General features: G+C 30.1%; 2 protein-coding genes across 2 annotated transcripts; one reads left to right on the top strand and one right to left on the bottom strand.

The window, feature by feature from the left end:
- Window positions 1-2,526: 2,526 nt before the first annotated feature.
- On the bottom strand, window positions 2,527-5,232 carry LOC11444260 (protein TORNADO 2). Its single transcript, XM_003628745.4, has 2 exons — window positions 4,640-5,232; window positions 2,527-3,008 (listed from the first exon to the last, which is right to left on the bottom strand). The coding sequence occupies exons 1-2, from the start codon at window positions 5,135-5,137 to the stop codon at window positions 2,697-2,699; spliced, it is 810 nt and encodes a 269-aa protein (XP_003628793.2). The 5' UTR covers window positions 5,138-5,232; the 3' UTR covers window positions 2,527-2,696.
- A 5,217-nt stretch (window positions 5,233-10,449) lies between these two features.
- LOC11419509 (putative RING-H2 finger protein ATL53) lies at window positions 10,450-12,359 on the top strand. The gene has a single exon (XM_003628744.4). It carries the CDS (start codon window positions 11,065-11,067, stop codon window positions 12,133-12,135), a length of 1,071 nt encoding a protein of 356 aa, XP_003628792.1. The 5' UTR covers window positions 10,450-11,064; the 3' UTR covers window positions 12,136-12,359.
- The last annotated feature ends 4,229 nt before the right edge of the window (window positions 12,360-16,588 follow it).

The following is a 16,588-nucleotide window of genomic DNA, read 5'->3' as shown; positions in this document are numbered from 1 at the left end:
AACTACAATATAAACATGCAAACATACTTAATCAACTTAAATCTACTCTAAAAATGAATCATAATATCTTACTTGTAAACATTTGATTCATTTTTTTACATAATAATAATAATAATAATAATCAACCTAAAACTAAAATTATATATAAAAAAATAATTATAACAACTAATATGTATGTTAATAACACTATTATTACTTACTTGTGATTTTGTTGAATAAATTTGGATGAATTTCGAAAAAATGAGATTGTGTGATTTTGATAGATTTTGAGTTGAGAGTGATAATGGGTGAGAGAGTAATGTTGGTTCTACTTGGAATTTGTAGTTGAAATCGCATCGACAGTTAACTATCAATGGACTCCGCGGTAGTTAACAACCGCCAGTTAATTCCTTCGAATTTTAACTACCGATGAACATTTAGATCATTTATTGGTATTTTCTAGCCTTGTTTCAAGTGTGAACAACAATTTTCCTTTCTTGAATGAACCTCTTTTTCCTTGTCACAAACTCTTCTCAAATTCCCATGGGCCACGATTGCGACCCGACTTTAGGGGGGTTCGTACACTCTTAATTAAGAAAATTGCTCTTTAAAACAAAGTGTTTGCTCATTGACACCTCAAACTGATAAAAATGTCTTTGGTGGTAATTGACTATTGTCGGCTTTCAAACACTGGTTAATTATCGTTCTAAACCTCTCATTATCATAAACAAGAACACACCCATTCTTGTTAGACTATAAGCGCAGAAGCGTTCTTTGGAATAGAAGTTTTCAATACATAAATACATTCACAATTAGGCTTGTTGATATCATTCTTAATAAGGCCTGATTTCACAATTTCCCCCAGCTTATTTAGATTAGGACCCTCCTTCGATGAGAATTTGACAACCTTACTTATATATCAAAATGTAACTCCAGTTAGAACATGCAAAACCATGGCGAAAATATTATAATAATAGACATAAAAGGAAACGTTGAAAAAATGAATGCTAAAGTTAAGAACATTCTATTTGTGCCCATTCATGTACCAGCAATGCTATATATCAAGAAATATTTTATCAAGAAAGATTCAATAATGACATGGCAGAATAATCACCCTTAGATTTTATCAAGAAATTGTCTTGAAATTAATGTTAGCCAATAAAATCTTAGTCTGGCCGGAAATCATTGGGTGGTGGGTGTTACTCCATCTGTTTCTAAATATAAGCAAATTTTACTTTTTAGGGTCATTCAATTAATGATGTATGTGGTTTATAATATGGACCACATACATCATTAATTGAATGAACATTAAGGCTCTGTTTGGTAAAAATAGCGGATAACTGATAAGTTAGCTGATAGCTTTTAGCTTATAAGCTAGTTGGTAGCTTTTAGCTGATAAGCTAACTAAAGTGTTTGGTAAAAATAGCGGTTCAACTAGCTGATAAATGTAAAATGACATAAAGGGTATTGTTAATTCATAATAAAAATTATATCATTAATTTAAGTATTTGTAATTTTGTAAACTAATTTTTCTTTAAAAAAATACTTTAAATTTATTAATTTAATATATCCTATGTATTATAAATTAAATTTTATTTTATTCACTAAAATTTTATCTTATATTTATTATTATTTAAGTGTTTCTACTTTATAAAGAAAATAACATTTACATCAAAAACAAAAAAAAAGGTAGCACTAATAGAGTAATATTAATAACAGAGAATAAAGAAAATAACACTTACCTCAAAAAAATAAAAATAAAAAGTAACACTAATAGAATAATAGTATTTTGTTTCGTAAAAAAAAAACGAAGGTATATATTTTTTCAAAAAAAAAAAAAAGGTCAGCTGATATATATACAAAAATTGGAATAAAGGGATAGTAGTCTTTATTACGTAGCTTATTATAAAAATTATAATGGATAAAAATACAATTTAAATGAAATAATAAGGGTAAAATTGGAAGAAAAAGTGAGAAGCTATAAGCTATAAGCTCAAACGCTACTTGGAATAACTTCTGAAAAATAGCTTATAAGCTCGTGAAATAAGCTATAAGCTCATGGTGAAAAAGTGTTACCAAACAGAGCTTTTTTTGTCAAACGAGCTTATAAGCTATAAGCTAAAAGCTCTTTTTTTTAGTTTCCCAAACAGACCCTAAAAGTAAAATTTGCTTATATTTAGAAATGGAGGGAGTATGTATTTTTTTTATTTTTATGAAAGAGGTTAATATATTTAGAATATCTACAAAGACTGAGAAGAACCCCTAGCTCATTACAATGTGATGTCTAGTGGCAGAGTTGCTTTTGTGTTTATAACCAAAAAAACATTTACCAAACCCTACTTAGAAAAATAGGAATTAAAGAGATTGCACATGTTTGGGACTCGCTATAGTTGGGGTCGTGTACCTGGGACAAATGTGTATATATTCAATTCAAGACAAATTCAATTGTAACCACAAACTTATGCAATCTGTCATAATATAATTTTACTTCAAATATATTCTCTCTCTCTCTCTCTCTCTCTCTCTCTCTGCATGGGAGTTCTTCCGTGGATGGATTCACAAGAATCTAACAACATGGGACAAATCCACACATTGTACATAACTTCATGTATTTTCTTCACTACAAATTTTAATAATTAAGACAAAGCAAAACGACCCATGTTCATAATCTAATCTCCTAGAATTTCACATATAAAAAACAAATCCAACTTATAATTTCAAGTGTAGCCTTGCTTGTATTTGCGAAATAGCTCCTCAGTTTTGGCATTCCTAAAAGCAAAACACCCAAACAAATAAACAAGAATTAAACCAATCAATGTAACTATTAATATCACATTGGCTTTCCTCCATTCTATCCTAATAGTTGCTAACAAACCAGCTTTGCATGAGTCACAATTATAGCAAAGTTGTGTTTGTTCATTGCTCCATTTCATGCAATCCATGTCTTCATTTGTGTTAATTGGGCTAATCCAATATGTTGGGTTCACAAATGTGTAACCACATTTTGTTGGTGGTTTGCAACAACCTGACTGCATGAGATATGAAAGTACAAAAGAAGTTAAAAAAAAAAAAAAAGGAAAGGGAATAAAGGGTTAAAGATGAATAATATATTTTGGGGAAAAGAATATGTACTAACATATGGGGTGGAGAATATAGGGTGAACTTTTTGTATTGATACAATATATCTGAGTTCTTAGGATTAATTAATAATTAGTGGTTGTTTAAAGAATAATTTACTTAATAAGCAAGAAATGTCATAGAAAAGGGAATGTATCTTGTAAGTTGTGAAAGTAAAACAATTGCAATCGAAAACCATACTTTCTTGAGAAGTCGACTAGCTACACGTATGAGAATATAAATGAGGAATGATATTTGTCAATTTTAAACAACTTTTGTGACAAAAAAATTTCCCTCTCTTTGGTAAAAACAATAGAGAAGAAGAGAAAGAACAAGAATACAATGAGAATATGAGATACAGAGAGTTGTCCAAAAATGATTGTACGAATATCATTTCTCATATAAATTGAAGAAAGAAAAGAAAATTGAAGAAAGGTCAGAGGGCAGTTTTGAAAGTTTAAAGAAGTACAAAATAGATATGGTTTTTTAATAATTAATTTTTCATGTTTAGATATACAACTTAATTAAACGCTTATAGCAAAAACATTGATTTATAAATTATTTATATAATAAAAGATAAAATAAGTAATTAAATGTGATAAGTTGTTTCGATAAGCTTTTTCAAAGAGTATCACAAGTGCTTTTATATTAGATAAACTCAAACAAACCAACAGGGCCGTTCTTCGGCATGCGCAAAGAGCTCTACGGAGTCGAACCTCCAATTTATGGGGCCTAAATTATTTGTAGGGGTATGAGTATAATTTTTAGGATGTAGGATAATATTTTCTTTTGTTATGTATGTTCAAATCAAACATTTATTATTTGACAAAAATAAAAAGTAACGGGACAAGTTAGGCCAAACCTACACATCTATCAACAAAAAAAATTAAACAAAACAAATTAAAATCAAAATAATTCTTATTGTTAATTTATAATTGTTTAAATTATCATTTTTTTATTAGGGACTATTTTTAATATTAGAGCCGAGCCTTCAACTTTATTGAAACGACTCTCAATTTTATTGAAACGGCCCTGCAAACCAATTCAAACGGGCTTAAAGCCTAAAGTAATGTATACAATCATACTATGCAATTGCGGTTGTAATAATTTGATTTAAGAGATTTTGAAATCATGGTTTACCAAAATCATCGGGACAAAAAAGTCATGATAATGTATATTAGTTCATGATATGTTTTTGTGTTCAGTTGATTGATTTTATTTAATAGATTAATATAGCTTATTAAAAATGTTTAAGTATGAAGCATAGCTAAAAAAATGTTCAAGTATGAAGCAAAAAATGTTCAAGTATGAAGCATATTGTAAACAAAGAAACGTAGAAAAATATATACATAGATTACTGCAGTAGAAAAAGTGGACAAACAGACCTGACACTAATTAATCATAATTGTAATCACAAAGCAACTACCACTCTGATTCAAAATCATAATTGTAATCATGAACCAACAAGAATGTTACACTATTGGATTGAATTAGGTTAATTAGGTGAAAACAAATCAAGTAATGGATTAGTGGATGGATTTACCTGCAAAGGTGATAGGTGAGCATTAAAGAAATCTTGAGCAATTCTATAACTTTGATTCAACTCAGCACACATATTTGATGAACTAAGACAACTCTTTATTCCATCCCATTTATGTGAACTTCTAACCCTTCTACGAAGCCAAAATGAAAAATCATCCACTCGATATTCTAAATATGACCTATTAGGTTCAATATTCCCATGACCTCTAAGTGTAACTGAATACACAAAAATCACCAAAGAACCCAACAATACAATGAGCACAATCATAGCAATAAGGTAGAATATGAGAAGCATTGGGATTCTCCAAAAGGCTCCAATGAAACCAACCATACCAACAATTAAAATTAGTATCCCTAAAATGATCACTGGCCATTGTAGGATTTTGACACATGATTCTGCTTGTAAAGTTGATAGCCAAATTCCAGCACCAATTATTGGGATTGAGAGGAGAACTGCAATGAAGTTTATGATTCCTATCACATTGTTGCTCAATGCCATTTTGGTGAATAATAAAGAAAGAGGGTTTGAGTTTTTGTAAATTTAACCCAAATAAATTTGTTTCTTATCTAAGATATATATACCATGAAAGGTTCTATAGGAAGTAATATAATAACTTAATCAAGAATTGGGATTTTAAATTTTTATATATACTTAGTTTAATTACTTAAGGCAAAACTTTTAAACAAGGAATGTCTTGCACATTGGTAAATAGAGATATAGTAGAGACTAGAGAATAAAGGAAAAATGCTAGACAGCGATGATAATGAACAATGTAGTTTTTGTGTTGGACTAATTTTGAAGAAAGAATCCACGTGTGTCTTGATGCTTTTGTAGCATCTTAGTTAATTTCTTCACATGTCTTCCAAAGAACCTTGAGCAGTTGTGTGGATAGATATTACATCAATGTTGATATAAAGCGTAATTACTACCCTATAAATTAATTGGGCTGTTACCCATAATTGATTCCCGATGGGTTTGGGTATCCCCGCCTCATCCCTATTCCTGTAGTGGATAATTTTTTGTTTATAAAAGTAAAAATATTTTTCAACCATGAGCGCAATGTTGAAATAAATTATCCAACAAAGAGATGATGACGATCAATGGATATAGTGATGGAGAGTAGGGGCCGAGATTGTGAGATTTTGAAGGAGAAAGGAGTGAACTATGATAAGTGAGTGTCATCTGAAATACTGAAACTCAGACTGTTTAAGTAAAATGATTTAGAGTTTAGATTTCTATTTATACAAAAAGGGGTAATAAATTGATTTTATATATGTAGAGCGAGTTTGGGTATGGGTTCGGGGTGGGTACCTGTATCTCTGTTACCTGTCCCGTACCTGTGTTTTGAAATCGGGAAAAACTCAAACACATACCCAAACCCAGTCAAAACGGAGAAAACCCGTCAAATTAAGTTTGGTTCGGATAGGTACCTGCGGGTATGAGTTTTGTTGTCATGCCTAGTTTATATATTGTGGTACAATTTGTATACTTCTAAAACTTAACCAATTGTATATGATGATTTTTTATATGATGAAAAATCTATTTAACAAATTTTTTATGCTTCAAAAGTTTAATCAATTGATCTTTCAAAAAAAAAAAAAAAGTTTAATCAATTGTTTTCACTTCCAAGAGTGTTTGTATTTACAATGAGATTCATGTTACTTGGGAGGAAAACAAACAATTTTAGTTTTGGTTTTGAATTCAAAACAAAGTTGAGTTGTGTGACTGCATGTACTCCTTTGTGTTTGAGTTAGAGACCCCATTTTCTGTATAGCAGGATACAAGAAGGCATAGGGTTATTGTATATATACTCTAGGAAAATTGTAGGTGACATGAGATATTATTTTGCTACATCTAGTTTATGGCCGAACACAACTATGATGCAAGTGTTAAAAAATAGAAAATTGTTAACGAGTGTTTCCATAAACTCTTTAAAGATTGTAAGTGGTTATATTTGGCGTAATAAAAATTAAAATATTTAATTTTTTTAAATAATAATCGTTTATTTTAAAATGTTTAAAGAGTGTTTTGATAACACTCGTTAATAAGATAAAAAAAAATATAGCATAAAAACTAGTAGTGAAATGTTTAGTATATGAGGCAACAGGCAACGCATTACAACACACATAGTTATTAATTTTGATTAATGATATTTGTAGAAGCCTCTTAAAAAAATATATTTATACTGTTACAACATTCATTTTTACTATTCTTATTGAAAAAAGAGTAGTGATATTTGATCAATTATTTGAGACAATTTTGGTGACAATTTTTTTTTCCTCTCTTTTTATTGGTCAAAAATGAGAGAGAGAGAGAGAAAAAAAAATGAAGAAAGATAATAAAAACATAATGTGAGTATGAAAGAGAAAATTGTCGCAAAATGATTATACAGATATTATCTCTTGAAAAAACAATAAAGAGAGAATAAAAATATTCAAAGTTATCACAAAATAGTTGTACAAATATTATTTCTCTCAATTTATCATAGAGGAGAGATGTAGTTAATATTGTTAAATTAATATTTACTTATTTCCTTCAGTTAAAACTCAGGACCTCCATCTCATAACATTTTATTCAATCTATTTAAGCTACTCATAGGAAACATGTGCCCTACATGTGCTCCAACGACACGTGTTAATATACAAAGATGAAAATTATGGACTGAAAATTTTGTAAATTTTTTCCTTAAAATTTTGATAATAATTTTTTTTCAATAAATAATTAATATTTGTAGAATCTTTAACATGATCCTTTAAGGATACATATTAACATGGCCCTTGTTGATACAACATTCAAAGTATTAATTAAATGTGCGGCCTCTCGTCCATATTTTTTTTTGGTAACATGACCTCTTGTCTATGTGACTAAACATTCTTATTATTTTTCATATTATATACTCCCTTCGATCCAATTTATAAGAGACATTTGAGTCAACAAAAATAAATCTATTCAATTTCTTAATCAGATATATTAATTTTTGTTGACAAAAATTTCTCTTATAAATATAATCTGGAGAGAGTATTTTCTAACAAAAAAAAGAGTATCTTAAATATGTAGGAGAAATTTTAGTTGGATTCGTCTAAACGGTGCATGAGGTTAATGCTGGAGAAAATTAGTCCGATATTTTATTATTACTAGTGCTTCTTAATCTCATAGGTTAGCAACCAAGTACAAACTTACACAATATTTTTTTTTAATATCCGATATCCGATCTAATAACCGACTAATCTGAGGGGACCAATTCTACTGTCCACTTGCGAGGGGGTCCTTTCTAAGCCTATGGACTTGTCCACCAAAATTGACACAAGAGATAATCGAACCTGTGAACTTGATAGGAGCATACTCCAAAATCTCAAAGCAATCAATAGACCAACCCCAAATGGGTTCAAACTTACACAATCTTAAAGTAGAGATGCAAATACTAGATAGAGCAAAAGCTTGTCAAACTTGTATAATTTCCACTAATTCATATCAAATATTATGCTTCTTACAAAACATAGTATTCGTCGTTTATCCATTCAAAGCAACTATGCAAGTGTTGGTGTGTTTGTAGAAGCAAGTTCAATTTGATCCAAACCATTTGAAAGTGATATGTGGCTGATAAAGAGTTGAAAATGGAAGTGTATTAAAGGAAAGGAAATAAAACAAGACAAGTTCACATTATTTTGTAGTTACTACAAGATGGCTAGACCCACAGTTCATTTAACTGAAATATGTAGCCATGTCCCTTGTTACAAGGACCATATAGGACATGGAATTGCCTAGACCCACTAACAATGCCAAGTGGAGTCTTAAATATCATACCTAACTATATGGTAATGGCGTGGCTTCTTGGATTAAAGACACATCAGCAAGAAGAAAAATATATCGTGGATTGAGATTCAATGACTTTAAAGTGGGAAAATTACGATGAATTTATGTTTATCTCTCTTATGTTATCTTATCTTTTAAATCATGTCCAAATATTTTTGTTATATGACGAAGAAACTAATAAAGTTGGTGGCTAATTTGAGAATGACTTACAAAAACAGGAATCAATTTGATGGTTTAGTAATTAACCGTAAGTCTTACAAAATTAAACACACATACATTGTTTTGGTTTGTTCACAATGAATGATGTTTCTCCAACAAAATTTAGACAACTTTCACATCAATTTGTAAATGGTAGTAAAATTTGAATAGATCAGAGCTAGAAACGAAACAAATATGCAATGTTTTTTTTAAAAAAATACCACTCTTTGCTTGATGAAAATATAGAGTTTCAACCCAATTTATAATACCAAACCGGGGTACTAAGGTCATTATAAGATGCAATATATTCTCAATTGATTGGTAGAGATTAATCTAAATGAGTGGTGATAGAGGGTATAGGGACTTCATGAATGATACGTCAATAATCCAAGTGGTTTCTTAGTGAAATTTTAACTATTTGAAAGCGGACTTGAACTACTTTATTGGTTATACCATTAAGGAACATTATTATGGTACACTCGAAAATGATCTTTAAATTAATAACTACATAAATTATTTTTTCGAAAAAAAAAAACATTTTTTCTCATTTACAATTATCACAACTAAATCTTATTTACCAAAATTTAATTAATGGATATGATATTTAATCAACGGATATACTAGGATTTGAAATTCATTTACCACTAATTAACTTCATTAACCGTAGATTTATACGTGGTTAAACATATAATATTTTTAGATGTTCAAACTATCTATTAAACGTAGTTTGATCACTTAAAAATTGTTATTAATCACGTTCGTATGCGTGATTAAAAGTTATGTTAATTGTTAAGAAATTTTGACATTTGATTTATCAATTAACTATTTACTTGACATAATATTAATTTATTATATATTTGAACTATGTTAAAGATTTAAGTTGTTGTAGCATAAGTTATTGAAATAATATAACTGTTTATTATTCACTTAACCTTTATTTAGTCATGATTGTGCTCTCAAAATGTCATGTGGACTAACACTTTTATTATAGCTTAACATTGGAATATTTCTTTACGCAGAAGTTAGTCCTAGACTTGCCTTAAGTTCGGGAAGAGAAAGATAACAATTGTTGGGATAATGGGGAGAATATATGCAAAGTAGAATAGAATAGTAACACAAAAGAGAAAGTGACACCAAAGCACCATAACCATATTTTACCACTCATAGAAAAAGTTCAAGTGTCCCAACAAATAGATTCCAAGTTAATTTATGCAAAAAATAATAATAATTCAATGAACATTGTGATACTACGTGGCACAAGTCATGATCACATTCTCTGGTATTTAAAAACTTTGTTTAATTTATGCATACAAGCCTAGGCCAAATGATGCATTTAATTCAAAAAGTAATAAAAATTTCTAGAATAACTCAACTTCTTACCATGTCAGGTACAACTAACTTGACGGCAAAATCAGCTCCACAAATAGCAATTCAAGTAATTAATGAAATTCTTGATTTATAAGTATTTTATTTTACAAGTTACATGTCGTGAACTCAAAGCAATTTAATTGTATGGTAGGAAATAAACAAGTTGCTGCACTTAAACAATTAATAACTTTTAATTAAGGTCTAATCGATCAAAGATTATCCAATATTTAATTCTGACTGAAACAATCATCAACTTCTCAAACGAAATAATCATTGATCAAATTTTATTTTTTTAGCCGAATTTCAAATTGTTTAGTTATTTTTCTTGCGAATCGGAAGATTAAGAGAGAGAAAATTGTAAAAGGACATAACAGAATTAAAAATCATTGATCATTTTAATAAATTTCCCAACCAACAACAAAGTACACAAGCACACACCTCCTTTATTAGTCAACAAACATAACCAAGAAAGATGAACTACTAGTGAATAGAAAAAGCTTTGAACAGAAAAAGAAAAAGTACTAATATGGAAAAGAAAAGTTAAGAGATCCCATTTTCCTTGTCTTTGCCTTGCTTTCAATATAAGCTTCTTACCCCTTTCTCACGTTTTCTCTTCCCCTTTCAAACAAACTTGTCCTCTACCAAGTTTTTCTGTGCCTTCTATTCTTTATCCTTTCTCTACCACATATAATGTACAACACCATTTCCCTTTATCTTTAACCTATCCTTCCAATCATTGTTTTGACAATAATGTAATATATAAGCTTTGAGTATATTTTCTTATTGAAGAAGCTTGTTTACAACTTCTTGCTTTATTTGTAAGAGCTTCTTTTCATTTTCCACTACCTAAAAAAGATTGTTCATGGAATAGTATTTAGCAAGGTTTCTATAGAGTTCACAACTGCGATCTGGGCCGCGACATCAAATTTTTACATTTCTATGTCGTGTCGCGACTAAGTCACATCGTCTGTATATAACTTCGATTCTCTGCAATATCAAGAATCACAACTCGATTGTAGTTTTAAATCTTGGTGTTGAGTGTCTCCATGTCGCGTCCCGATTATCCAACAACATGGATTCCTTATATAAACAGCAAAGATTGTTCTCAAGGATTTTGTAGCGTGTATTGTCCGCAATGGTGCTACATAGTTTACACTCCTCCACCACCACCACCTTTTCAATACCCTGATGATGATTCAAAACCATATTTTTCTCCTCTTGTTATTGCAATTTTGGGAGTTTTAGCCACTGCTTTTTTACTACTAACTTATTACACTCTAATATCCAAATATTGTGGTCACAGAGAATCTTCAAGAAGAAACACCAATGACCCAGTTGATGAAATCCAAGAAAATCGCCGCGAAAATTGTCAAGTTTCAACCTTTGGTTTAGATGATGCTCAAATAAAATCCATTGCAGTTTTTAGCTACAAAAAAGGAGATGCTTTTTTTAGTACTACTGTCACAGATTGTTCAGTTTGTCTAAGTGAGTTTCAAGATGATGAAAGTGTTAGACTTTTACCAATGTGTAACCATGTTTTTCATCTTCCTTGTATTGATACATGGCTTAAATCTAACTCTAGTTGTCCTCTATGTCGTTCTAGCGTATTCACTTCGAATGCTTCAACACATCATGTTCAAGTTCCGGTTACAATTATAGAACTTCCTTCAAGAAATGAAACTTTTTTAGAAGAGCAACAAATAGTTGTGGAAGAAGCAATGATGCAACATAGTAGAGTTGAGTCGAAGGCGCCATCATTGCGCGCTTTTAGTGATTTGTGTAATTTGCAAGGAAGAGAAAGAATAATCGAAATTAGAGACGAAGTTTGTGAATCGATCGGAAGGTCAGTGTCTATGGATCATTCATTTCAAAATGGTTTTTCAATTGGTGATGTGTTGAATATGAATGAAGATGAAGATGATTCTTGTGAAGAAGGATGTTCAATGGATGTTAGTTCATCAAAGATATCACAAGGAGAAAGTAGTAAATCAAGGTACAAAAGAAGAGTGTTGCATTGTGTTATGAGTCCAATTGCAATGAAGAGATCGTTTTCTAATGGAAGATTTTCACTTGGTAAAATTGATAGAGGAAAAAGGCAAGGAATTTTGCCTGTTTGAGAATTTTATTTATGTGTTTGTTTTTATCTTTTGATGATATATTAAGAAGAGAGACAGACCAATTTTTTGTGTGAAGATTGCATAAATTTATGTTACTAATCTTTGTTTTTGTATATTACCTTTGCAGGGGGGGCTATTTTTTTCTTATCTGTATTTTTCTTTTAAATATGTATATGTTATTTATGCAATTTGGATCCCTGAATTAATGGGATCAAGATTCTTTGCAGGAAGGATATCTTGAATTCATTTATTCAAGATATAGTTGATAGTTGGGCGGTTTAGATAATAAGTTTGGTAATTTAGATTTTAAAAAGAAAATTAAAATTTGCATTTTTGAAAAGTGTCCTATCAAATTTAACTCTCACCATTCACCAATGCTTCAGTGCGTGCGTGAATGCAGATACATATCTTAACTGTAAGAATTCATTTTTGAATTAAAAACTTCACATTTATTAATTGGACATACAATATTCGACATCCTATCTCAATATTGTACACTATTAAGTGTAGACATGACACCAGAGGTGGGAGATCAATCATTCGAGAAGAAAGAAAAAAACAATATAAAACTCGAAAATCGAATAAATATATGGTGTATGTGACAAAACTTGCATATGAAAAACATTAGGAATTGGATCCTCTATCCTTTGAGTGTGTGTGAGAGAGAGGGAGGGAGGGAGATCAGAGATGTAAAAAGAAATATGTGTCTTTCCTACTATTAAGGAAGATGATCCTTGTCTACAACATTTCTCGGTTATTAATTAATCAGATGATTCAGACCGTTCTTGTTTTGATTGAGTTGAAACCAAACAAAATAAAATCTTGTTAATTAGGTAAAAAAGAAAAAAAAAAAAAAAAAAAAAAAAAAAAACAGATTTTCTTCATATCACAGACTCTGGGTACTTAGACCACGCCACTCTCAGCAAATAATTATGTTTTTTAGTGATTTTTGCCCATGTACATGTCAAATTAGTGATGAAAGCTTAACTTTGTAATTTCAAAAGATAAAGTTCAAATATCTTTAAAAACTTTGATTAATACCTTGTAAAATAGTTATTACTACCACTTTGATTAATAATTATGTCCCCCCTTCTCCAAATTATTTTGGACAATTTAGCCTAAATATTTTTGTTATCAAGATCGGATGGTTAATATTTTAAGTTCTGTATTTTATATTTTAAAAGAAAAATAAAATATGCATATTTGTAAAGTGTCTTTCTCAATTAAATCGTCACTGATGCATTTAAGTGCGTGAATGCAAAAAAATTAAGGACTTCACAATTTCGAACTCAATTTAAAACGAAAGGAGTATAACAAGTCCCTTAAGACTAAGCAATGTTTCTCATAGTTTCTCACAACTAGAGCAAGTTATTATAGCTTAAAATTAAGACATATACATGCATATTAACAATCTCAAAAGTTGGTTGTTTAGTTAGCAATTAAATCAAGAACTATTTAGAAGAAGTAAGAACTACTCTAATCATAATACTCCATCTTAAAGCAAGTATTTTGTAAGCACCGGTTAAGATTTTGACGCATCACGTTTATGATTTTGCTTCCTACATAAGCACTTATTGGCTGAAGTGTTACGAATAGAGAGCAAATAAATGGATGACTTATTTATGTGTGTATTAAGTTTTGAGTTGAAGAAATATAGGGTGGGTTGGATATGCTAAAAAAACGGTGGATTAAACATGTATTTTGTGTACTTTGTTTGATTTATAATCTGATCATGGGACTGAACAAAACAAGTAGTAAAACACCGGACAAAAACAGAAATTTGTGTCTTTTATTAAACCATGAGACAATTTTTTATCTAATGTATCGACTATCAAAAATCGAATTAGGAACCACACCGACTTTAAACTCTTTTGATGTTTCTTAACTCACCAACCGCGCCACTTCGTGGAAGAGATTAAGGCTTTAAAACGCAATCATGTTACAATTCTTAATGGACTTTTTAAAAATGAACGGTGCAACTATAAACTGTTTTCAGTCTATTTAACAGACTACTTGTTTGTCTATGAAGAAAGTTTTGGGCAACCCATATGGTATAGAATGGGTAGTGACAGAAAGTCAGAAAATTGCAATAAAGGCGAAAAATATGACACATGTTATTAACTTAAAAAAAAATATGATTTTAATTAAGGAAATGGAAATATAAATGGTGGTGGGTGGTTCTTGTCGGTTAAAGAAAGTGGAAAAAGGAGAGAGAAATATTAAAAATAATGAGAAAAAATTCTGATATTAATTCTTTTTATTATTTTAATGAGGTGTTTGATTTTAATTGGTTGGATGTAAGAATGATACTATGTTGGGTAATAGTTCATAATAATTTCTCATAATCCTTTGCATTCTTTTTTGAAGAAAATAATCCTTTCCATTCTTGACGCTAGATCATTGGGTCAAAGTATGGATAATCGAAATATCCTTGAAGCATCCATATTTTCTCATAGCAATTTGTAACCACGAACGAAATGAAATCTTCTCGACTCTCTTTATAGTGAGTTTAAAGTGAATAATATCAATCATTTACTAATAAAATAAAGGTAGATATTATAAGAACATCGTAATAAATTACAATACAAGTTAAATCTTTCCTCAATTTGGGCCTAGCCAAAGATATTTCTTCAAGCAATTAAGTCAGATCATGACATCTTTCACAAACTCACTTAAATCTTTCAGACATAAATACTAGATTGTTTTTCCGAAGAATGAAGGTGTCGTTGCCTAAATCTGTTTGGTGGAGCCTTTGTTAGATGTCCAAGGTAACAGTTCAAGAATGACTGAAAAAGGAGAGTTAAGGATGAATTTTGAAGGTTGATTTCCTCTTTGTTTGGTATGGTGACCATTTTAAGATGGAGTGAGAACACTTGATGTTTTCCTTTGACCAAGTTTCTAGGGAGTTCGCTACCAATATTACATTGCCACTTTTGAACCGAAGATTAAGATCAACAAAAAATTAGAGGGGTTGATTTCAACCAGTTGTTGACCTAAAACAATTGTTGAAATGTAGGACCTGCAACGAGGAGACTGAGATTCTTCTTGAAGGTCCTATTTATCATCGACATTCATTATTTATTTTTGTAATTATATAGGGCAAAAAGATAGATTTTTGAGGGAGGCCTAGAGCTCATGCTTTAGCAACCTCCCCGTCATGTCGACTTTGAGATTTAACAAATTTATTATAAGGATAAATTTGACAATGGTATTATTTTCATTGATCGACTATAAATACTCGTTGAAGAATATATGTATTGAAGAAAAGTAGATTGCATTTTTTTACACTATTTTGTTGAAAATTATTCAAAAAGATACTCACAATGGTTTTTCTTTTTTAAAAAAAGAAAGAGTTATTTTATTCATCTATAAAAGCTTTTGAGAGTCTTTTTATCATCTTATGCATAGAGTTTAAAAACTTCATAAAAACAAATTACAACACCTTAACCAAAGTAATAGTGGCTCATGGATGGTGGATGTGGACACACCCTTTCAATATACATACCTAGTTTTTTGTCATCTTTTGTTTGTCTAGGAACACCAAGTTACTTTGACTTTTTTTTCTTCCCATTCATATAGTTTAGGACTAGAAAACGTACAATCTTTTAACCTCATCAGTCAAAAACTATTCATAGTGAGATTTTACATCGCTTTCCATTAATTAGAAAAGTTTAAATTTAATTAAACCCGGGTTTATAGGTTTGTTTTTGTTCACAAAAAACGAAAACAATGACTTTATCTTATTATATATCAATGTTCCCTCTAACTAGTGTTAGTAATAAAGGTAACAAACGATAGTAACATCATGTAAATCCAAAATGTTGTCTTTAAAGTTTGTAAACCCTCGTGGCCCCTATTCATTAAGCAAGGACAAATTTTGCTTATAGTATCTAGCTGCAAAATTCATAACAAGTCTTACAAATTACACTATCTCTATCCATAACCAAAAAAGAACAAAAATATTTAATGTAGCCACAGCAAAACAACATGGGCAAATTTTGTTTTGGTTTACCTATGATATTATAATATATACTTTTATAAGACTGGTCTTCCATAGGTGAGATTAGTCACCGATTAATCTGTTTAAAATATTATTAAATTAGAATTGGCTTCCAATTTGCCTACAAGGCAGGTAGACTTTATGCATGTCTATATTCAATTTTGGAAGAAAGAATGATTTTTGAAGTATATAATATACATATGATACATATTTAAGTGTTATTGAGTATGATTAATATTATACTCTAGAATTAATTTTAAGGTAAAGTTGATAGTTAAAATTTTAGCCTCAAAAAATAATTACTAAACTTATGATCTATTGCTCGACTCACATTTATGTAAAAATATTTTATGTATTGGCAGTCGAATCCACTCCCTACTATTTGTCAGCAGTGTTGTATCTCAATCATTCTTTTGATTGAAATGCGGTTGTGTGAACTCGAAAGAGTCGTTG

The sequence above is a fragment of the Medicago truncatula genome, chromosome 8 (assembly GCF_003473485.1).
Source record: "Medicago truncatula cultivar Jemalong A17 chromosome 8, MtrunA17r5.0-ANR, whole genome shotgun sequence".
NCBI lineage: Eukaryota > Viridiplantae > Streptophyta > Magnoliopsida > Fabales > Fabaceae > Medicago > Medicago truncatula.
This window is presented reverse-complemented; position numbering and strand designations above follow the sequence as displayed.